The sequence below is a fragment of the Ambystoma mexicanum genome, chromosome 11, assembly GCF_040938575.1.
Source record: "Ambystoma mexicanum isolate Mex_15411 chromosome 11, UKY_AmexF1_1, whole genome shotgun sequence".
NCBI classification, from domain to species: Eukaryota; Metazoa; Chordata; class Amphibia; order Caudata; family Ambystomatidae; genus Ambystoma; species Ambystoma mexicanum.
The window spans coordinates 271,169,263-271,194,419 of record NC_090934.1 but is presented as its reverse complement, the minus strand read 5'-3'; the positions used below and the strand labels follow the sequence as shown (position 1 = coordinate 271,194,419).

The 25,157-nt window shown below is 45.1% G+C and overlaps 1 protein-coding gene across 5 annotated transcripts in view; it reads right to left on the bottom strand.

Moving 5' to 3' along the window:
• Positions 1-25,157, bottom strand: part of PTPRU (protein tyrosine phosphatase receptor type U) — a 1,238,801-nt gene that overhangs the window by 217,818 nt on the left and 995,826 nt on the right. For 3 of the 5 annotated variants that reach the window (XM_069623015.1, XM_069623017.1, XM_069623019.1), the window contains 4 exons: positions 15,457-15,529; positions 8,334-8,410; positions 8,099-8,116; positions 1,100-1,136 (listed from right to left, as the gene is read on the bottom strand). In XM_069623015.1, the coding sequence (XP_069479116.1) occupies positions 1,100-1,136; positions 8,099-8,116; positions 8,334-8,410; positions 15,457-15,529 (205 nt within the window). The remainder of the gene's footprint in view (positions 1-1,099; positions 1,137-8,098; positions 8,117-8,333; positions 8,411-15,456; positions 15,530-25,157) is intronic. The other 2 variants (XM_069623016.1, XM_069623018.1) reach the window with 1 other exon arrangement.

Sequence of the window (25,157 nt, the reverse complement as noted above, 5' to 3'; positions counted from 1 at the left end):
ACATCACTCCAGGCTTTTATCCTGTTAGGCCTACCTGCTTACCCTTTCCTGTTACTTTGAATGCCTCGATATACACAATTCCTCTTAATTAATGTATATAGGAGGGTTCACATTACCCATCCATGTCACATACACGGATTGAGGAGAGCTAGCATTGCCCTTCCAGTTCACATAAATGACTATAGGAGTGGTATAGTAACCATTACAGGTCACACACATTCAGTTACAGCTTGCTCAGACCTCCCTCTCCATGGGAAGGGATGTAATAAGCTAGTTTTGACCTCTGGGTCACAGCAAGAGATATACTAGAGGTAGCCCTGACCTTCCAAGATATGTGAAGCAACATAGCAAAGCTAACTCATACCTCCTTACCCAGGAGAATGGACCTTCCTGGCTGTGCAAAGGCAGTCTTAGAGCCAGCAATGACCTTGCAAAGCAAAGCTAGATCAGACCTCCTTACCCAGGAGAATGGACCTTCCTGGCTGTGCAAAGGTGGATAGAGCCAGCAATGACCTTGCAAAGCAAAGCTAGATTAGACCTCCTTACCCAGGAGAATTGACCTTCCTGGCTGTGCAAAAGCAGTCTTAGAGCCAGCAGTGACCTTGTAAAGCAAAGCTAGATCAGACCTCCTTACCCAGGAGATTGGACCTTCCTGGCTGTGCAAAGGCAGATAGAGCCAGCACATCCTTGCAAAGCAAAGCTAGCTCAGACCTCCTAACCCATGAGAATGGACCTTCCTGGCTGTGCAAAGGCATATAGAGCCAGAACTGACCTTGCAAAGCAAAGCTAGCTCAGACCTCCTGTCTAGTCAGATGTGAAGGCAGATGGTAGAGGAAGTAGTGATGTTCCTGGAGTGTGGTGGAACCCATAGAAAGCATTGCCCTCCCAGGCCACATCAATACAATTGCGGCTAGGCCTATAAGAGCAAACAAACAGTGGCATGCAGACAGCAGAGCTGGACTTCCTGGCTCCATAAAGAGAGCTAGGAAGGCTTTTACTGACCATCCAGGCCTTTTTAAATAAAATAAGAGTGAGCAATGGCCTTCCACCCAACAGGGACTCCCGACATGCTATTACTGTAAAGAACTCTAATGCTTACCTTGCGTGGCAATGAAGTGATTGGATCGGTGATAACCCTGAAAGTGGAAAGAGACATAACAGGTCTTTTAGAGCAAACATGGGGAATCATGAATCGGAAATGGCAAGAGAACCCAAGCAGTGCCAAGCCCTTCTTTGAATCATCGTGAATGGAGCAGAATGTTTTCTGACAGCAGATGAGCCCGCTCCCACTTATTATTTGTAGCAGAATTGCCCACCATTGCATGATCACTTAAAAACACAGACATGTGTCAAGCATTTCCACTTTCTATACTAAGCAGTAGGAATCAAAGCCTTCAGTGCTCGTATGACAACTCAACAAAAGTGAGCATGTTGAAAAAGAAATCATTTACTGATGCTCTGGATCTGAAAAGGTCCCATCAATCCTGCAGCCCTGCACTAAGAGACCTAGGCGACCACCCACAATTACGATGCGATTCCCAAGGGGATCACAACAATATTCTGATTTAGCAAAACGTGTGAAATGTTTTTTATTGGCACAGTCAAACAGGAAGGAAAATTAAAACAACTGTTCAATATCATATTTGAGATTTAGGGCCTCATTACACGGATGGCGGTAAGGGTTTACCGGTACCGGTATTTTACCGGTACCGGTAAATCCTTACCGCCTTACTACGAGGTCCCTTTGCGGGTTGGGGAATTTAACGCCTGCTTTTTGCAGGCGTTAAAAACCAACCCGCAAAGGGACTTTGGTGCTAATTACGGTACCGCAATTTGCGGTACCGAAATTAGCGCCTTCCCCATTCCCATTTTGCCCCTATGGGGCAAAAATGGGAATGGGGAAGGGCAATGGTGGAAAGGGGAATTACCGCTCTGCCAACCTTGGAATAGGGCGGTAATTCCCCTTTCCACCAAGGCGGTGCTGGTATTTTACCGGCATGAACCATGGCGCTAATAGCGCCATGGTTCACCGCCATCCGTGTAATGAGGCCCTTAGAGTCCACGGAGGTTGGGGCAGAATTTGTGCTCGTTTGGTGCCTGGGAACCACCAGGACTTTCAGTGGGGAGAGGTTAGCTGGGGCAGAGATCCACCAGACTCCAAGAACTGCTCCGAGCTTGAGCTCCCTCTGCCAACCACGAGCAGCCCATGTGAGTTCTCGTCAGTGCAAACAACACTTCCGGAGAATTACAGTAAGCAAGGGTGTTAAGGACTCTAGAAGCTGCCCTCTAGCAATGCAACCCAAACTGCCCATCCATAAATTGACACTGGAAGAATTAGTCTAAATGGCTTGTGGTTTGCAGACATTTTACTGTTAGGGTCAGTGTTGTGACAAATTAAAGAGCAACTAGCACAGTGTGTATTACATGCTCAGGAGGGGTTAATGCTTCAATCACTGTCACAGACATAGTTGAACTATCACATTCTGTGATCATTTGTATGTCCCCAAAATGCCCTTTGATTTCATGCAAATGCTAAAAATAACACATTTGTATATGAAAATGCCCCCTCGAAAAATGTCGCCAGGTGGGAAATGTCTTTCTCTGCTCTCCTAAAAGCTTTCCACCACATCACATATTCTAGGATGGCTATGAATTACTATTCTAACTGCAGTCCTAAAATATTTGGGGAGAGTGCTTGATTTTCCTGGGAGTGCAAATTTGGGGAAATGTCGCACCCTGGCGACCTTTTCCTGGGCAACGTTATCACTGGATACCACTGCGAACAATACTATCTGAGGCAATGATGAGTGACCCAAATTACATGTTTGCAGGTTCTCACAGTGGATCGCTATGGACAGGCGGCGCCTGCTTTAGGCCCCACCATCACTACTTAGACCATGTGCAACATGGGAACCAACATGAAGGTAACTGCTGAGCAACTACCAGTGAATAGTGCCCGGAATTTGCTCAGAGCTTTCCTTCCCCTCTGTGAACCTGAAGACCTGCCTGTCACATCCTACATGCGGGCAGGGGTTGTGACTTTCTCGCTAACAGTGCAGGTTTAGATCAGTCGGAAGAACTGATCCAGACTTGGCAGTCGTAGCCTTTTATATGTTTCTAGATGCGGGTAGTTAATCCCATTATCCATAGAGCACGTTCAATCTTCTAGCTGGTTGGAATATCATTCAGTCAGTCATCAATATAATGGGGCAGCGCTAGCCGTCCATTTGAAATGGCATAATAATAAAACAAAAAAAATAATAATAATTTGGCATTTATATAGCGCTACGAAGCCTCTGGTATCTGAGCACTGCTTATTATTACCCACGGTGTGTGGTGCTCATTTATCGACTTCGGAAGGATGAAAGGCTGAGTTTGGTTCCCCCGGGATTCGAGCCTGCTATGCACGGATGTCAAAGCAAGCGCTCTACTCGCTGTGCCACTTGACCGACTGGCATAATTGCCTTGCTTACTGTAATTCTCCGAGCATAATTGCTTTTTTTAGTCTAAGAGTCCCCTAACCTAAGTACCAGATTCATTTAGGCTTGTTAGGCTTGTTAGTTATTCCAGGCCTTCGTTTTAATATAAGTAGAACCTGCTTTAGTCAAAAAGAAGGAGACCTGGACTTAAACGTCACTGGTTATCCCCAAATTGCAATTGGCAAACTGTGAATGCCGATTAGTCTACCAAGAGACCAAGCACGTTGCTTGAAAAATGTCTTTCCCTAGGAATCCTAGTGATCACAAGGGGAACCTAGCTAGGAATTTCCATGTCAATTGCTGCCATGCGAAGACCGTAGTTAACTGCCGAAAATGCTATGAGACTGCAGGAATAAAGGCCACCCTGCTTTCGAACATGCCAAGCGGACTGCAGTGGCAAACAACGTCTCGAATGTCTGCAGAGTTATGTTATGTTAATAGGCTTTTATACTGCACCACATCACAACAATACTAGTCTCACAGCACCATGGCTTGTCTGTGGAGTGGTATGCTGTGTCACCCAACCCCGCCAGGGATGAATGTCTCTGACGGCATGGGTGCCACTCAGTCCTGTTAGGTGGACTATGGTTCTGCTAAACGAAGGAAGCAGATCCGTCCAAAAGTGTTGCGATGCTTGGGTTGGTTTCCAGGGCAGATATCAAAATAGCAAAACCCTCAGTACACAAAACTATACAACTAGAAACAAGAACCCTCCTAGGAAGCGTTACCCTCTCACCTTCACCCATCACCGTCACAGGCCACCAACTGATTGGGGAAACTCTACTCTTGTAAAAGCACTTCATGTGCTCTTTGAGGGCCATGGGCGAGTAGCGCTACACAAGAATTGCAAATAAATAAATAAATACATGGGCTTCATTTCAAGGTCAGACCAAGTGCTCCTCCAAAGCAGATGTGGATCTCTAGATGCTTGTGAACAGGGACTTCAAGAGCACACTCATTGGTGAGCTGAGATATTAGGTCTGCAGCAACCATAACCAGTGGAAGGAACACAGGCTTCAAGCGAGCGTGCAGCTCTGTGAGCAGGACACGAATGCAGGGGTAATTTATGCATTTGAGAATAATGCGCACATATAAAGGCTATTCAAGGGGCTATAATTTAAACATTCTGCCTCATTATATTTGCCAAAAACGAGTTCTGAAATGGATGCGTGATTCCATGTTTTACACCATATTAAATAGAAAAAGGAAATAAATTGAATACATTTACAAGATTGCAGTGTAGCAGAGGGTGGCTTACATGTGTAATGCTTTTTAGATTAATGTGCACTTTAATGATGCCGGACTGAGGTATCCTGCTATGTTCTCCTTGAAAGACCTAGCATGTAAAGTGATGCCATGTAATTTAATGAAAGGTTGTCTTGGATAGAGCCCCTTGGCCATGTTGGCTGTCTCATGGTACCTCGGTTAGCTAAAGAAGAGCGGGAGGTGGCTGGTTGGGCAGGAGAAGAGGCAGTGGTAATAACGGCAGGCTGGAAGAACCGGAGTCCTGTGCCGGTATGATCGCACAGGGTTTATGGCAATAATATTTGGGCGTATGTTTTACCCAGAGGCTAGGGCCCATGACCTATTAGCTGACAGTGTTGGGATACCTGCAGAGGCACCAATTTGCATTAGGGTGAAGAGAGTATGTGATATGGCAAAACATGTGGCACGTGCAGAGCATCTCTGCAAGGGTAAATGTGGTATAGGAACTGCTTGTATGCATAATGCAGGTGTGTGTGTGTGTCTGAGGGTAGGTTATTGTGTATAATGAAAGGGCGCTAGGGGACTGAAGGGTGATTGGTTTATTTGGGGAAGAAACAGGTAGTTTGAGGGCTATTGAGGAGTTGCTGTTGATGAAGGTCAAGGCTTGGCTGAACCAGTAGAGCTCCAGCCTGCCATCGGGCTGAAACAGGAGTTCCAGGTGTGTTGTTATTCATCAGCATGGTCGTTGCTACTATCTGTTCCTTATGATGATGATTGTAGGGGTGGCGTTGATCCAAGGTCTGATCTTGAGGGTTTTCTTGATTGAAGGTTCTGTTGGTGAGGCATATTACCATGTGTTGGTGAGGTTGTCTGTGGTGCACTCTTGGTTCTGGAGTAGGTGCTCTGTAGGAGTCCTGTTGGAGGTGTATGGGCTTAGGAGATCAGTGGGGTTTTAGACTGGTGTCTTGAGCTGTCCTGGACCAATGCGTGTGGTATGCAGGGGGTCTGGTTGTTTGGGGTGTATTGGCTTGGCCAAGGTTCTGCCATACTGTGGAGTTTACAGGCTCAATCATACACTGTGGTTTCAGTCTGATGGTTGTGCAAATATCCAGGGTGTGAGGGCTTTCGTAAAGGCCAGGTGGTTTTCCTCTGCAGAGCATTGCATGGGCATGATGCCATGGACTTCTGGGCATATCAAGTTGAAGTGTGGGACAACTGTTAGGGCCACGTTGCTGGATCAAAGCATTCTTGAAGGTGGGTAGTAGATCAATACTCCTGGCTGATTTTGGGGTCCATGCTATTGAAAGTGAACTCGGAGATACAAAGGATTGGAATTTAATTCTAATCTTGATAGTGAGCAAGCAAAGTGTTTGCAGAGCTAGTCAGAAGGGCTACCAACTTTCAAGCCTTAAGAGGAATCTGCTTCTGCATGTTAGACTCTTTGTGGTTTATGGTTTACTAAATATTCTGGGAGGCATAGGAAGAGGCTGGTGGCATATTCCTGTGTGGGGAGAACTAGGGAGATGACGCCATGTTCTGTGTGCCAGCAGGCCCCCACAATCTGCCTTCTTCTGCACCCTCAGACCCTCTACCAGTAAACCTTCCTTTTCTTTACTCCTGAAGCTTGCTAACGCCCTCAAATATGACACTGAATATACCATAAAATATCCTACAGCCAATGGCGGGAAATCGTCTTCAAGACAATGACGATATAATGATGGATCAGACTTGAAAGACGCAGCGGCGTACCTTGGCATTAACTTGTGGTTCAAGAGTAAGTCAGTTGTCCATGTGAAATCTGAGGGTTTTGACTGTAGCTGTTGGTTTGGTGCAAATCCCCATTTCTTCAGGCCAAGGAATGGTTGTGTTTTGCATTCATTTGACACTGCGTATTTGGAGTTCTGTTTTAGTGAGGGTTTATTTTTCATTTATTTGTAGTCTTTCATACTTTTTAAATGTGAGGCAGACACCAACATACAAAATAAGTGCCTAATTGGAAATGGTAAAACTGTCCATTTGTGTTTATGTGCACAACAACTGCCTATCTTTTGTATGTGCATATACATCAAATCTATGTGCCTGGCTCACTGTGGTTAGTGCAGCTCTGAATTCTTTCAATATCGATTTCAATACTGATCAAAGATAAACTGCTGGCCTTTTTGCACGTATACCCACATACTGTCCTCAAGAACATTTTTTTTCAGCCCCAAGGAATACATGCCAATTTATAAATTCTTTGTGGCAGAAGGTGGGCCTGCTACGTTGCATGTCTGGCACGTAACTATTATTGCGTGCATGCCAGATAGATCCTGGACGAGCCCCCAGAACCTGAATATAGTGAAAATGGAAAGGTCAGTGATACAAGAGGAAGCACAGGGCCCTGAACAGGATGGTGCTCATTTGCTGTGACAAAGGTTTTACAAATTCCATTAATTTACTTCCTAGTGGTGGAATTTGTGGGGAGTTCCCACTTCAATGCCTGTATCAATGGCTTGGAGAGAGGGGAAAAGGTTCATCGTATTGCAGCACAATGGCTCTGCTTAGTTGTCTTTCATGTCACGTGAAACCTAGATTTACCTCCCTAAGGCCTTAAGTATTTCAGTAAGACTTTCAGATTAAATGTTTTCAGGCAATAGCACCACCAAGATGGGTTTTTCAAAGTACAAATGACTGTGGAAAGCATTGACAGACTCCTTTTTTAAGTGCCGTACACTGCATAAGGAAGAAGGGGATTCAGGCAACTGATAGTTTGCTCAGTTTGTCACACTGGTTTTAGCAGATTGCAATAAAACAAAGGTTTTTTTTTTGTGCCAGTTTCTGAGTTTGTTTTCAATACATAAAAGGTGCATACAATAATAGAATTAAAATTAGAAATGTTCTAATCTGTGGTGCAATGGGAAGAATGCAGTGTAATTTAATGCACAAAGGGGCATTTTGCCATAGTTATTGGTCTTGCTGAACGAACCAAAGGTGCTCATTTGTTAGTTCTGCAATATGCATGCATTTAAGAATGATAAGATTTAAAAAATTTGAAAAGAGGAAGATGAAAGCTTGAACAATGAGTGCACAGATCCAATGAAAATTGCATGTACCTTTTAATTTAAAATAGTTCTGTCTTTTTTTACACAAAAAAGTAGACACAATATGTTGGGACCATATGCAATGTGCACTACTACTGCTAGCAACAAACACCAGTGGGCAGACACATGCACACACAATGCATACACATACACAAAGGCACCCACATATTAACACACACATATAAATGTGGACACACTACCACCCACAAGCATACAGAAACCAGCACAAAACCAAGCATACATATATTAGCACACACAGGAACACATGTAAATGCAGCTCAAGCTGGCCCAAGACCAGGAACAAGCATTTGGTGAGAGCAGAGGGAGACTTACTTCTCGGTTTATCCGGATCTGCGTGACCCCGAGAGCGGGCAATGGCAGGAGAAGAAAAAGAAGAGCAGAGACAAGGAGAGTTAGAGGACAGCAGCCAAGAGGAAACAGACTAGCACACAGGTCAGCAGAGAGTGGGTGTCAGAGTCAGACAACACATAAGCACAGACAAGAGGCAATCTTCTCCAATCAACACAAACACTCCCCGCCCTGCTCGCCTAATGCCAGCGCTACTCACATCTATGTAGTTGGCATTGATGTAGTCGGCGTTGGGGTCTCCTTGCATGGGGTGTAGCTTCACTCGGTGACGGTCATCTGGAAAGGGAAGTATAGAAAGGCTTGCACAGTCAGTGTGACAATCAACAAGAGGTCACAGAATGTCTTTTGACACAGTGTGTATCTTTATAACTTATCTTTACCACTAGCCCTCGAGTGTTGAGATCTTTCACGGATTCACATGAAGCTTTGGCTATCTACTGATGCTATGGCGAGGACCATGGATGGGAATCCATGGACCACAATGGGTTATTTACCAATGTCATTGTTTTTCCAATATTGATATATTGATAGATTCACTGCTTCTTTTTTCATATCCCCCGATATCAAGTTGAGGATTCTTGATTTAACATTGGCAGTGATTAAAGGAACTTGGCAATGAATGAAAGATATGTCCGTCCATGTGTGGACCTAAGTTAAACTGAAGGAATACTAACGAGCCCAGGTTCTACGTGTAGACCACGACCACTCCCAGGCGAGGTAATGATTCTCCTTTACCCCTGCCTTTTGCAGATGTTCTACTGCTAGGATACCAAGCATTCTCTAGCTTAATTCCTATTTTTATTCTTTACCGACAGCTATCCTATTTTGTATGCGCACTTGGTGACGCTATTGGAAAGATCACCTAAGATCAACTGTAAAGTCAAAGTGACCAGAAGATATCCTCCTGAAGAAGGTTCCAAATGAAAATAGCGAACTGAAACATGTCGAGGGCAAGACCTCGTCATACTTCAGCTGAACAGTTTAGTGAGACCTGATCCTGAAGTGTACTGATGTCATATCTTTATCAGTGCTGAACTCTTGTTACCCAATTATAAGGACTTAGTACTTTATTTTAAAGTCTTTTTATGTTATATGTTTAAAATGTGTTCAATTATTTTTATCTTTTTTGAATTAATTGAAACTTGTTTTGAATTATAATATTTGTAATTGGATGTGCTGTTATGTATGTATCTACCTCTTATTGATTTATAATGAATGAAAGGTGAGATGCCAGGGAAGGAAACGTCACTCAGCTGTCACCTCGGTTATGGATAATTTCATGGATTGTCATCCTTTAATGATTGACTGATCTGGAGCCTGTTTTATTTCAATGTTAAGACATTCCGCAGATGGACTTTCTTTATTAAATATCGCACCTCAACAGGGGGAGGACATGGGTCTTAACTCGAGGAACCCATGTTCATCTATACAGTATTAGCTATGTTAAGCCCTACGACTCCCTGTTGGGCCACCTCCTGAAGGAGGGGACTGAGCAAGGGAACATGCCATACAAGTAGTAACACAACTCACAATGGGGGATGGTGTGATGATGTACTTTTCATGTGTCTGAACCAGGTATATGCTGGATAGTGACAGATGTCTACTGATGAGAGGCATTGGGAGACTGGTCCTGTGCAGAAGGGGTGGGGAAGAGTCAGTTACATGTAAAGGGAAGCCTAGCTTTACAGTACTGGCTTTGTAGAAATCCCCTGCTTTCCACGTAGACCCATGCCTCTTTGGACAGTAGATGGGTGAACAGTAAAGAATTGAATTAGAGAGTACCCTAAGGTGGCAGTACAGAGGTGGACTGGCCTGTAGAGAGGTTTTCCAAATCCACGGCAGGCTTCTGAAGGCCAGTGTAGATTCTGTCACATTTTAGGAACAGCCTCAAAATTGATGGGTTCTTACTAGCCCTACCAGCCCCGCAGGATCCCCAACCTCTGTCATGGGCATTTAAGTCTATTTGAACATCTCTCAAATGACCTGTGTCTGACAATACCATACATGGCGTTCCACAAATCAACATAAAAAACGCCTACTGCCTACTTAATCATTGCCAAGAACTCTGTTTGACTGAGTTACCTATGCTCTTCCATAAAACCCCCTTTTTTCAAAACATTTTTTTTCCAGTCAATTTAACATCTGTAAACTCATGAAGATGCTTGTGCCTAAAGGTGATTGCGTTTGCATAGGTGCCAATGAATGCTCTCACTCACCCACCCACTCATCCCTCCACTCACTAACCTACAGGGAAAGCCACCCCATGTGTCTATAAGCCACTTGGTGCTTCAGTGACTGATACTTCCTAAGAGCGAGTGCCTTAGAGCTCTTGAGTAGAAGCGCCTTGCCAGGAACATCGGGCATCTTTATTTTCACTGTGAGGAGATTGCGGTAGAGCCTGGCCTTTCAATGTCAGTATTGTCATATCTGCCAGGAGAGCGGGTGGGGTGTGAGGTGGGTATGTCGGAGAATGGGAGAAGTATGAATTTCCTAGAGAGCTGCCCCACCTGTGCCTCCGGAAAGGAAAGCTTGGCACATAGTTGAAACCATTACACCAATTATAATAATTACAATGTGTGTACTTAACTAGCGTGACATGTCAGATTCCTGCGGCTTGAAGTGTTTTAATAACAGGTGTTATCATTACCCAACTTAATAGTACTGAATGTATTGACCTCAGAAGGATGAAAGGCTGAGTCAGCCCGGCATGGCATTCCAACTTGCCATGAGCAGGCTGCTCTCATCTCTCGGGGGAATACTTAACTGTCCACCTTGAGCACCCGGAGTTCAAAGTTATATGCTTGGTGCTCTATATGTCCCTATTTTCAGAGGGGTGGGGCGGGGTTGTTGCCCAGCATGGGAACCTATAGCAGACTCAAGGCTTGAGAAAATGGACTCGCAGTAGCGAAGCAGGACAGGGTTGTGGACACTGGGGCTTTTAGTTGGGTCAGCCATTTTGGCTTGGTATGTCACGTCCTGGTTATGTAAAGAATGCATTGAAAAGGCAGGTAGAAAAAAAAGTAAAAAAAAACAAACTTTTCTAAAGAATCTTCTTTAATCTAACATACATGTCATTACTATAGCAAATGCCACCGGCACCAAGGGGGGCCTTCACCAACCTGCATCATTTAAAAGAAAATCAGCATAGCGAAACGGACACGCCCGGAACATTTAGCTCCACATGACATCACAGCATGTGATGTCACATGATGCTTCAGCCCTACGACTACTCATTTTATTTTTCAAAAAACCCTGTAAACGCAACACAACAGGAGCTTGTCAGTAATCATGGATTGGGCCACAGGCACAAACACTCGCCTACTAACACTGGCACAAAGGAAACTATTCTTGCTTTCAAGCGATACATGGGTGGGCAGACTGTTGCCACGCGATACATGGGTGGGCAGACTGTTGCCACGCGATGCATGGGTGGGCAGACTGTTGCCACACGATACATGGGTGGGCAGACTGTTGCCACGAGATGCATGGGTGGGCAGACTTTTGCCACGCGATGCATGGGTGGACAGCCTGTTGACACGCAGCCCACCCCTAAAGGATGCCAGGTTTCTTGGATCTCTGCATGGTGCGGTAATGGAGACATTGGGGGGGCAACTTCTGCTGTTTTCCCATTAATGGGTCCCTGTGTCGCTTGCTTTGCTTACAGGTTGATCGAACTGCCCATAAAGAGGCAATAAAAAGCGGATGCATGGGGGAACATTGGGGAAAAGTTGCTCCTTGGCACTGGCTTGAATGGGGGGGGTTTCAGTAGTTGCCTGGCTGAAGAGAGACCCCTTCATCATAAAAAGCCCCAGAGCTCTCTCTTTGCCTGATCTCTAAAATCAGATGGAGACAACTAGTGTGTCAGAATTACGACCAGCTCTCCTAATTTCCCGGAGACTCTTGTATGTATAGCCCAAAACCAATATTTTACAACTTTATCCTACTGAAAATTCACTTTTTGCCGATACAAGTCAATGGGAAAAAAATAAAGCTCCCTCTTCCTGGTGTAAATCCCCCTCTGAACTGTTTTGCATTGGTGGACAGCGTGCCTAGGATTGTCACACATGTTTCTGAAACTCCTAATTCAGATTCAGGATTAGGAGAATTGGGCATGAAATGCGTGTTAGGCCACCACAATGAGCTCTGGATGATTCATGGCCCAATGTTGGAATCAGCCACATTTCCCGAGAACTGACCCTGATAGTATTGCAAATACACACATGCACACACACACACACACATTAATGCACATACACTGAAGCACATGCACACACACACACACACACACACATTAATGCACATGCACTGAAGCACATGCACACACACACACACACACACACACACATTAATGCACATACACTGAAGCACATGCACACACACTGGCACACAGCTTGTGCACACACATGCATGCTCACAAACTCGCATACACACACTGCATCCCAGGTGTCCACCTGCGTGTGTAAGTGACCCCATCAAATGACTAGTATGCACACGTCCCTAATATATTAGTAGGTGCCGGCAATCCCCAGCGGGCGGCCACTATCAGGAGCCCATGTGAACCAGGGTCTTGCCACTGGCAATCCGTGCATGCGTACTACGATGTGCATATGCATCGTGCGTGCACACATTGAATGAGACTCTCGGCCTCATTACGAGGCTGGCGGCAGCCATCCCTGTAATACAGGCACGGATGACGCTGGTATTCTTTTTTTTCCAGCGCCCAGAAATGGCCAATTACCAGGTCATTACGGCCTTGTCGGACTCTGTATTTGCCCATTCCTGGGCGACAGAAAAAATTCTTCCCCATTCCCATTTGAGCCCCATAGGACTCAATGGGAATGGGGGAGCCGGGTGCATACGACATGCTCTACTCATGGGTGCGGGTACGGCTGCCAGGTCAGACCTGGCGGCTGCAATGGCACCTGCGAGCAGAACTCATAGTTGGCCGGTCTGGGAACTACGATATCGGCATGCTTACCGGTACCGTAGTTCCCGGATCAACAAACTTATAATGAGGCCCTCTGTCTTAATGTCACTGGCAGACCACATTTTCGGTTCTTTTTTTCTATGTACCACTGGCATAAGTTTGCCTTTAATAACCCGTAGGAGGAGAACGCGTGAGAATTTATCATAAGCCTGGAAGGATTTTTCAATAGGATTTTTCTTTATGATTATAAAAGTTCCTTGTTAAAAAGTGTTTCCATTGTTTCTTTGAAATTAAGTCCTTTAGTCCTACTAGCCAGATCGAAGCCAAATACCATTCCCAGAATGCATTCCTATTTAACATCTAAGACCAGGGAAGGAAAAGGTGTGTCCTGATGGCACAGAGTTATCGCGCACCCTTAGGGCTTGAAGTGGGAGGACAAATCAAGGGAGGTCTCTAGAAGGAGTGTGGGCTAAGTGCAGGACGCTGAGCATGGAAATTGCTTGGCTCCCAACTTGGGTGGGCAATGGGAGCCAAGTAGATGCCCCTGTCTCTCTTTTTTTTCCTAATCAGAAGCATTGACCTTACAGGCATCCCTTAAACCAGTGGTCTTCAAACCTTTTAGGCCTGTATTTGTATTTCTTTATTTGTAAAACGCGCCTGGCCCAAAGGCATCTGGGGACTAATGAAAATGCGGGCAGGCCAGGGCCCCCACGAAAATGCCAAATGGACAGTAAGTCCAAATGGCTATGAACTATCGCGCACCGTCACTGCACCCTACTCCCAGAATAGTCCCTGGGCTCCCTCGCCTGCTCCCATCACAGTCTCTAGACTCCCTCATCCCACTACTAGCCCAGTCCCTGTGCTCTCCCAACCCCACCCCACCACAGACCTTGGGCTCTCCAAACCATGCTTCCACCCATGGCTCCTGTCCACTATGCTCCCACCACAGTCCATGGGCACCACCACTCTGCTCCCAGCACAGTCCCAGGCCCAGTGGTAGCTGGTGAATTTTTTTAAGTGGATGGGCATAAATATTTCTAACAGATATGCCATAGCGACTGAGCGAAGCAAGGGAGACAAAACCAATCAAGGGGGGTTTAGGGGGATTCCCCCGTGAATTATTTTAAAATAATGGGTTACAATGTTGCATTTTAGAGCATACTTTTTACAAAAAATGGGTAAAGAGCAAAACAGTTTGCAATTGTGCCAGGGAGCCGAGAGGGCAGGCATGATAATTTTTTTACTGGACATCTATAGTAGATGTCCAGTAAAAAGATACCATTCCTGTCCCCTGGGCCCCACAGCGTCTCAGAAGGAGAGCTAATTTTGGCAGGTGGGTAGGGGGATTGTGTAACAAAGGCATTTTAAAAAAACTTTGTTGTACAACCCTCCTTCCCCCCTCTACCAACCACTCACCACTGCCCAAAATCAGCTCAATGGACCCAAACACACTCACACAAACACATTCACACAGCAAGCACTCTATCATTCACACAAGCATACACACATCCATACACATATTTAATTAAAAAATAAATGAACATAAACGTACCTTCTACAGGGGCCTGCGTGTGGTGCTGAAACGCCCACTCCAGCTGCTCTGTCCGTATGTGTGAGGAGGTGCAGGAGCTCCCCATCACAAATACAGACATGCAGTGCCTCAGTCAGCATTACCAATGAGCTATGCAAGGCTGGCAAAGCAAATGCCCCCCAGCCTTGCATGGCTCAGTGAGCATGTGCGGCTGGGGAACGGAACTGTCAAAGGGAAACCGAGTTTCCCTTTGACAGTTCCGCCAGCCCAGGAGCACTCCCTCAGCTGAAAAAAGCATCTGAGGGATTGCTCAGTGTTTCACTGGGCTGGCTCCTTGGCTCTTCCATAATGGGTGATGGGATCACTGGTTGGATGCCCCCTCGCCCATTATACTGACTGGCCTATAGGGCAATTGGGCCAGTCAAAATGAGCCACATTTTTGGCCAATGTGGGCCAGTATGATGAGCTACTTCACTATACAGGTAGTAGTTTTGACCATTGTTGTTAAATAAATATTCTTTAAATATCACAATTTGCTTACATTTGAACACAAAACACCCCGTTGGGTACTATTCAAACAGTCTGTGACTAAAGGAATGAATATCCATTTGCAACTGCGGGCCACAGAGGGTGCACGGCCCACATTTTGTAGACCTCTGCCTTAAACCATGCACCTGTGAATAAACAAGGGTGCCTGAGGGAGTTGGCTAGTCAGATGAGTGTGGCAGACCCCTAGCTCGGAAGCACTTTTTGGATACTGTCAGGGCTCTGCTCAGATAGCCACAGTCCACATAAAGCCATGGGCACACCATTCATATACGCACATACACACACAAGCCTGATCGGTATTACTGATCGACTTACAGTTCTGCATGGTGTCCTGTCGGGCCTTCACCTTCTCCTTCTTCTTTGACACGTCCCAACCTTCAAAGAAGCTCTGCAAGGAAGAGAAACATTTCAGTGAAAGGGGGCTTTGCTGCCCCTTGCCCACTGCCCACCTAAGGATACAAAAGAAACAACTCTGGCCATGCTAGCACCAGCAAGGATCTTACTAATGTCAGCCACATCTTGGAGGTGTACTCAGGGTTTCAGGTATGTCCTAGCAGGCTCTTGCTAGGGCCAGCCCACTTCTCGAGGATGCTCTCAGGGTTTCAGGTATGGCCAAGCAGTCTCTCGTTAATGTTAGCTGTGAGAAACCTGACGGTATTCTCCCACATACTACCCCGGGATCTTCCATTCAAGTGGCCAGGGAAGGGTCATCGCTTTTGGATCCCGACCCTGGACAAGTGAGGGAGGATCACCTGAGTGGAGGGTCGCAGGGCATTGGGAGGAGAATACCTAAGGGCGAGACACAGTATCCCCCTTCCCAATTGCCCGCCAACCCACTCCCCCTCATTCTTCATGGGGTATTCCCACTCTCACCTCATCTCATCCTCCCCATTTCAAATAAGTACTGGGACGGGGAAAAGGCGATCTGGAGCAATGAAGAGTATCAATAGACACAACATAGAAATACAAAGGGAGGGTTACCATCAATCACCTTAGAATTGTCCCACTAATAGAGTCAGGCAAGTTCAGGCACATTTCCCCAATTGTGCACACCTGACTCCAATTGACGCTCACCTACGATATAACAAGGGTGGTTCTACTAGAGTAGGAGACTGAGCTGGGGAAGCTGACTAGACCAGAGGAGCCAAGGAGAAGAAGACGCTGGCCCGGTGTGTGTAAGGGGCTGCAGCGTAGCGAGCAACCCAAAATAAATGCAGAGTGCAAGAGGCACGTAAATGAGAAAATTAAGGTGCAAGAGAGCACAGTGAAAAGAAAAGAGAAGTGTGTAAGAGGCACAGGAAGGTGAAAAGTAAGGAGAAGTGTACAAGAGGTATGGAAAGGAGAAAAGAAGGTGCAAGTGTGCACGAGAGAAAAAGAAGGTGTACAGGAAGGACAGTAAAGAGTAAAAAGGACAGAGTGGAAGAGGCACAGAAGAAGAAGAAGAAGAAGAAGAAGAGGTGCCAGAGAATAAGGAGAGGGGTTGGAGGTCGGATTGGTTGTGATGGGAGAAGCCAAAAATCCAGCGTTCTCGAAAATCTCTGATACTACCCCATGAAAGAACTGAACAGAAAGGTACATCTTGACAAGAGGAACTTTTTTGTTGAACTGGGTAAAGAGGGGCATAGGATTAGGGAAGGGAACCCTAAACGTGCCACTAAAGACATGTATGAACTTTGGGAAAAGAGGCCTAGACTTGGAGAAGGGAACACCGAGAGGCCTAACAGGAACTGTGTTTTTTGTTTTTGAAACTGGAAGGATCAAAGCTTGGGGAAGGGAAACCGACGAGACCGAGAGACATTGTGAACAACATTGACATGTTGCAAGAGCCGTAAGTGGAAGGTTCCAAGGGCAACCCAGGTGAATAGAACTACTTTGAGCTGACAGAATTACACCTATGGGTAAGGCTACGTGAAACCAGCTGTGGTTTACGTTTTCGTCTGAATCACCTTGTTTACTTTAAGAAGATCCCTATCACATTTGATTTAAGAGTGAGGACAAGCATAGGTTTGGGAAAAGGCGAACTTTGGTTTTGGATTTATGGATTTCGATGGCCCTTAGAAGCATCAGTTGAGGGAACAATCCTCTTAAGAGTTAGGACCAGGTAGGCATTACACCAACCACACAAATTCTGATAATAAAGGTTTTCAAACTGTTACCTTGAAGTCTGTGTCTCTCTTGATACCATGCCTGTCTCTCACAGCCTATTACTGAAGGTACATTCAGGGTTAGTATGCCCTAGTAGGCTCTCTTTAATGCCATCCCACTACTCAGTGGTGCACTCAGGGTTTCAGGTGTGCCATAGAAGGCCCTCATTAACGCCAGCCCCCTTCTCTGGAAGTTTTCAGGGTTTCAGGTGTGCCATAGAGGGCCCTCATTAATGCCACAGGGTGTCAAATATATCCTAGCAGGCTCTTGCTAATGCCAGCCCATTTATTGGAGTTGTACTCAGGGCTTGAGGTATATCCTAGCAGGCTCTTGCTAATGCCAGCCAATTTATTCGAGGCGTACTCAGAGCTTGAGGTATATCCTAGCAGGCTCTCCCTGCCGCCACCCCTTTTCTCAGAGGTGTACTGCGGGTTTCAGGTGTGCCATAGATGGCTCTACCTAATGCCAGCCCACTTTTCTGGGGTGTTTCCAGGGTTTCAGATATGTACTAAGAAGCTCTTGTTAATGCCAGCCCACTTCTCTGCTGTGTTCTAGGGGTTTCAGGTGTGCCCAGACAGGCTCTCGCTAATGCCACCCCTTTCCTTGGAGGTGTACTCAGGGTTTCAGGTGAGCCATAGAAGGCTCTTGCTAATGCCAGCCCACTTCTCGGGGCGTTCTTGGCGTGTGAGTGCCATAGATGGCTCTTGCTAATGCCAGCCCACTTCTCTGCAGTGTTTTCAGCATGTCAGGTGTGCCATAGAAGGCCCTTGCTAATGCCAGCCCAATTCCGGGCCATTTTCAGCATATCAGGGGTGCCATAGAAGGCACTTGTTAATGCCAGCCCACTTCTCTGCGGTGTTCTCATGGTTTCAGGTGTGCCCAGGCAGGCTCTCGCTAATGCCAGCCCGCTTCTCGGGGGCGTTTTCAGCGTTGCCGGTGTGTCCAGGCAGGTGCTTGCTAATACTAGCCCACTTCTTAGAGGTGTACTCATGGTTTCATGTATGTTCTAACAGGCTTTCGCTACTTCTGCCCTCATCTCGGAGTGTGTACCCAGGGTTTCAGGTGTGCCCAGGCAGGCTCTCGCTACTTCCGCCCACGTGTCGGGGTGTGTACCTATGGTTTCAGGTGTGCTCTAAGGTGAATGCTGGGCCTTAACTGTAAAAGCCTCCAATTCTGCTTCGTACTGTGGAATTGGAAGCTTACAAGAATATCCATTTTGCGAAGGATGCAAGGCACCCTCTGCACAAGGAGCTGCTACTGAGTAGGGCTTGTTTTGCTCATATTGATGCTAAGTCAAAGGGGGGAAGAGTCTGCTGGGGACTTAAGGTGTCTCTCAGTTGCACTGGGTGGTCCTTGTGATGGTCCTTCGTGTTGCACCCTTACAAGTCCTACTCTGCAGGAGGCCCCTACAGAGGATCAACCCTCTTCATAACTTTCAATGTCACTGATCTGTAGGGGGTTATCTCTAACATTGGGTCACATAGTGCCAGGAAACTCCACGGATGTCCTTAAGGCGCTGATCATCAGAGAAAAGAGGCAGGTTACAGGAGACTGGGTGGGGGTAGAGGGTGACTTTGTGCAGTAGAGAAATACAACAGCCTGTTACGCAGGGGCAGGACTTTCGAGTAAGAGGAGGCTGGGCCTGGGCACAACTCAGGACTTCTTAAGTAAATAAGAACGATATAAGCACACCTCACACAGGACACAGCCGCTGCAATATGGAAAGGTAATTCTCAGTAGGACTGACACAAGTGCAACTTATATATAACAACTACTCCAAGGTGAGCAGTGCAATATTACTAAAACAATACCATCAAATGAGAGAGGAATGCCACCACTGCAATCAATAATATTGATGATGGCTGTGGGCATGCTGTGAAAAAAAGCACCTCACTCAGGACACGGCATCTTCACTAAAATAATTAACTATGTCTGTCATTGCAAGTGAGACAAGTGTGCCTGACACAGGGAACACCTTTGTATTAGCTCTAGAGTGAAGGTAACCTTTTGGCATTGAAATGGTAGTGACTTGTCTAATGCTAGGTGCTTGACAGTCCAACGCTGAGTGTGCAGATACTGAAAGAGTACCATCATTCCAAGTCCAAAACAAGTGAGCCTAAATAAGCAAACATCCACCCTGACATCTACGAAGAGATTTGTACACACACGTTGCTACTTCTTTCCTTCTACTGCCTCACATGATAACACGTGTTTTAGAAAGACTTGATAATAAACTTTAGGGGTGGGATGTAAGAGTGGTAATTGGGGTTAATTAAAAAATGCTGCTCTAAAATGCAGCATGTTAACCCATTATTTTAAAGAATTTCCCAGGGGAGAAGCCCTCGAATGCTTGTTGATTAGTTCAGGCTCCCTCACTACGCTCGGTCGCTATGGTATATCTGGGGGAAATATATATGCCCCTTCACTTAAAAAATTCACGAGCCGCTGCTGGCCCTAGGAATGTGTTGGGAGCAGGGTGGGGGGAGCCCAGGGACTGTGGTGGGAGCAGGATGGGGTGAAGCCATGAGCAGGGTGGTGAGAGCCCAGGGTTGTGGTGGGGAGGGGTGGGGAGAGCCCAGGAACTGGGCTGGGAGTTGGATGAGGGAGTCCAGAGACTGTGATGGGAGCAGGTGGGGAGCCCAAGGACTATACTTGGAGCAGGGTGCAGAGACAGAGCGCAATAGTGTGAGGAATTTGAGCATCCACATGGGGAGTATGCGCTTGCCTGGGCTTTTTTGAAGTTTTGCAATTAAAATAAATGATGGGAGATCAACATCAGAAAATGTGTGAGGCTAATCCGCACACATTTTCCTATGCTCGCCACACAACAAACACACAGTTAAGTGTATCCCGGGGGCAAACAGACGCAGTCCTCCATGTCCAAGTAACTGGAATGTGACAGCCACGGGTACATCAAAGCATCTCTGAAGGTGGAAGGCAACACCTTCCTCCAGCCATGGGGAGCCTAATTAAAATATCAAAGGCTCCATGGATCTACCCTCTATTTTTTGTCTACGTTCTGCTGGTGGCAGCACAGACTGATGTGAGTTAAATGAAACAGGCCTGTGATAGGCCTCATTGCAGAACTGACAAAAGGGGACAGGAAACCTTAACAACTCTTTGATATGCAATGTGTCAACTTGAAGCTAGCTGCCACCACTCTGTATGAAGAGCAGTGAATGGCATGTCTTGGACAACTGTTTACAGTAGGCAACCCCTGCAAGGAGACCCCCTTTCACAGAGAAGAAGTGTGAGGAATTGATGAAAACAGAAACTCTGTTCTCGCTACAAACTTCACAGGAGACCTGCACTTTCATCAGGGGCCACAGAGAGCTCAATTAACCAGAGAAACAATTTGATCCACAACAGACAGGAAGATGGGTGGACTTAGTAGCACATGTTGTCACTGCTTACCTTTCCTGTTGCAAAGCACTCTGGGTATGACCACACGCATAACAGAAGCTTGTTGGTGGGGAGCAAGGATTGGTTCCTTGAGGTAGACTTAGCCTGCGCCAATCACTGGGGCCCATTTAGCTTTATAAGAGGGCTGAGCGCCTCTTTTTCCAGATCATCTGGCGACTTCGAATAGGAGAAAGAAGGGGGTCTGATTTCGACACTGGCTGAAGGTACAGTCTGCCTTACAACTTCCACCAGTGAAGGAAGGCCAGGATATCCAAGAGAAAAGCAAGATCCCTCCCCAAAACATCTCCCAGGGAACAGAGGGAGATACCAGACTCCGAGGACCTGTCCAAGAGCTCCAGAACCGGTATCCTGCCAACACAGAGCATGCCCTTCTAGGTTCTGCCAGCAAGCTTCCTAGGTGAGAAGTGCCAGAGAGTCTCTGAAGAAAGGACAAGGCCATTGCCTGCAAACACTCTCTTCAGCTTTGGGCCAACCACCTTAAAGGACGTCACGGGCCATGCGAAGAAGCTAGAAGGAGAGCCACAACAAGCAACAACCAGTGTCCATCTTTTAAGGACATTTATGTGACAGTCAAGCCCTCAAACCACGACCGGCTACACCACTGCAGTCACTAAAGCCGTCTGAGATGCCTTGGACAGTGTTCCAGATCCGCCAAGCAGCACAGAGACATTGATTCTTTACCCTGAGCCACCATGTAGGCCAGCCTGCAGCCATCCATCCAGCCTTGCTTGTTGAACTGCCTGTCACCTAATACCCGCAACTGTCTCCCATCTTGAACTCTGTCGCAGGAGCAGCAAAGCGCCCTGGAACCGACTCAAATGTTGAGCATCAAGATCATCTGAAGCACCAGGTATATTGTAGCTCTGCCCAACTGGTCCTTCCCCGAAAGTGCATAGTGACATTTACTACCCCCTTGCTCCCTTGCTGCTGAAATCAAATAACCTTCAACAGTTAAGACTCATTGCTTTACCGACCACCCACCTGTCAGTATCTAGAGTGCATCCCTTTCCTTCGTGAAACTCTTTGGGCCTCATTAGGACCCAGGCGGTAAGGGGTTTACGGCGGCGTAAACAGCGCCGACCCTTACCGCCTGATTCCGAGGTCCCTTAGCGCCATGGCGGATTTAACACCTGCTTTTAGCAGGTGTTAAAATCCATGGCGCTAAGGGACCATGTTGTTAATTACGCCACCGTAATTTACGGTGGCGTAATTAACGCCTTCCCCACTCCCATTATGCCCTATGGGGCAAAAATGGGAATGGGGAAGGGTAAATGGAGATTGGGGACGTACCGCCCCGCCAACCTCGGAATGGGGCGGTAAGTCCGCCAACCACCATGGCGTAAACGTAGTTTACGCCATGGTGGTAAAGGTACGACCCAGGCGGTAACTTACCGCCTGGGTCGTAATGAGGCCCTTTGTCCTCTATGTTCCTTCACAGGATGGATTGCATTTTGTAGTGTGCTAGAACTGTCTGTTGTAATAATAATAAAGTAGATATTTTTTATACAACCTTGACTGGACAGACCCTTTTAACATTGGGTAATAATTGTATTTTTGATGTGTTGCAACTAATCAACGATTCACAACCTTGCTGAGATAAGCTTGCCGTTCCGTCCACATTACCAAAATAGGACAAGGAGGTTTATAATTTACTTGTGGTTCCAATCTGTTTGGATCCCTTCTGCTGTACTAGAGTTGTCGAGCATGATTGATGGTTTAGAAACCGATATTCATCCCTAGACCACTGGTGCCCCGGAATTTGATTTGTCACAAATAGTTCGTAGCCATTTGGACTTACTGTCCATTTGGCATTTTGGGGGTGGGGGGGTCCCGGCCTGCCTGCCTTTTGCTCCAGGGGCACAGGCCAAAAAAGTTTGAAGACTACTGGTTTAATCTAATACCAAGGCCATCATGGACAGCTGACAAAAAGGAATTGAAACACGCTTAATGATAACTCATTTCCAAAGAGGGTAAATGTGTAACAAAAGCCAAATTAACTACAATGTGGGCGCTAAATTATAATGTCATAGGAATACTAACTATGAAACAAAGCATATGAAGATACGGCATGTACCTTTACTGAAAGGAAATTAAATGGGAACCCAATTATGATACAGAAGAAATCAGACTGTCTTTGGGACTCTAAAACTGAAATTAAGGCAAGTGGAATGAATATATTCTTGCTACAGTCCACCAAATTGTAATTCAAATCTAATTAAAATACAGGAGCAAATGTGATTGACACTGGAAGACAACATCTCCGATTAACGAACTAGGAGGCAAATATTTTTTAAAAAGTGAAAAGCAACCTGAAGAAAATGTTCACTGAGGAAAAAACATAAATGGGATTTGACTACTAAATCAGAAACCAAACAAGTGGTGCTAATGCAGTTTGTGATCAAACACAAGCAAACATCTAATTCAAATATGATTAGTGCATGGAAAAAAGTCTTTAATGTAAACGTCTGAAATGATATTGACTATATTGCATAATATTCTCATACTTAAAATGCAGTTTTAATTTAGTTGGTTAACTAATTCAAAATTGAATTACAGTGCTTAATATAAACCTACAATCAAGTGCTCTGTGCATACTAAAACGAAACATACAACCTTGGCACTAAAAAAAAGTATGAAGTCCTTCCAATCACTTCATGAGAAACCAAGTTAAAATAAAGCCAATTCAGATATAAGAATTAAAACAAAAAGTATACCAAATCAAGCAAATATGCAACAATAAGTCTATGGCAAGCCACAGAGGTCATCATTATGTGAACTTCCTTCTTTATTCCACTTGCAGCCACATTAGGGTATATTTGAACTCATTGAATTAAATTGAAGCAATGCCACAAACCCAAGTCACTTAATTCATAAGAAATTGCAACTCTGAATCAAACTGAATGCCAAATTGGCTGTTGATAGAGAAAACAAATTATATGAATGTTAACTAAAATTGAAAAACACTGAATACTATTCAGTTTTACATACACATATGCTTAGCTTTCATTAGATTTCTCTATAATAAAACAATACTTTAAAAAAGAACAAGTCTGTTAATAATAAAATAAATGATATCCTAGTAGTTTATAAATACAGAGCAGTGGCTTTCAATGGACTAAAGTGGAAATTACATGATTTTGAATTCAAACATTATTTTGACACAAGAGCAGACATGAATGGCATTTAAAACCAAAACTAATTGAATGTAAATTGTGTATTTGTACTGAGAAGATTATTTCTGAATGGCAATTGGTGTATTGCTTCTGAAACTAAAGTAATGAGAATAAATATCATACCCAAAATATAATAAAATCTTAATACACATTCAATGTGTAAATACTTTTGTGAATACATTAAAAACTATATAAACTAAAATTAAATATAGCTAAAAACCCTTACATGTATTACTTAACATTTAATCTGTATTAAAAAATGTAAAATGAAATATTTGCATAATACTGAAACAAAACCTCATACAATCAAATATGGCAAACTTAACTACATGTGAATGTCATTGAAACACTTGGAAAACATGTCCAATGCAGACAGGAGAGACCGTATCACACCCACACTCTGATCAATGACAGTTATCAACTGAATTCAATTTTAGGGTCAATGCATTACACATCAAGCCCTCCTCCATAATGGGCAATCATTTTTAACAGTTGCGCTTCAGCTGCACAAAATACCCATTGTTCACACCTATCTTGTCCTAACCTACTGATTGCACCAAGGATTTAAAAACTCAAGTCTGAGGACAAAATTTTCTATGTCTTAGTGGTACATCTGTGGGATGTTTTTATCCACGCATCCAAGCCCTACCTCAAAACTGTGCAGTACTGACATGGAAAACATCATGATGGCCAGAGCTTCCCAGAAAATGCACAGGGAAATGCATGAAGAATAGGCTGCCACTCATTTTTGCCGATGTTATGGGCACAGAAGGACACTGCCTAAAACCACCATTGGACTACCCACACAGTAGTCTGAAACCATTGGGAGTGGCAATGCTGATTGCCAAAAGCAAACCCATAACTGTTGGGAATTCATTTTCTTAAATCCCAAAAAAGGGTGCAGTACCAGTACTCACCACTATCCAAAAGCCGGCGTTTTAAAACCACCAGATTTGTTTGTATAAAACTGAATAAATGAACCCAAAACAGGCCAAGGAAAGACTTACTGAGAGGTGGATCCAATGTAAAGTTATATTCTGAAGTGACTTGAAGGTGTATAACAAGACTGGCTGAGCTGTGGATTTCAGCAGTTTAAGTAAATGTGGACTGAAAGACACTAAAAATCTCAATGTTTAAAAGAAATGAGTGACCTACTTTTGAGTGTCACATAGGTTGCAATTGTTTAAATGTCATAGTTTTAAACTTAGAATCAGCATTATAGCTGCATATGTAAAAATGTTTAGTTTATTTGAATGCAGAAACTGGGGAACAGAA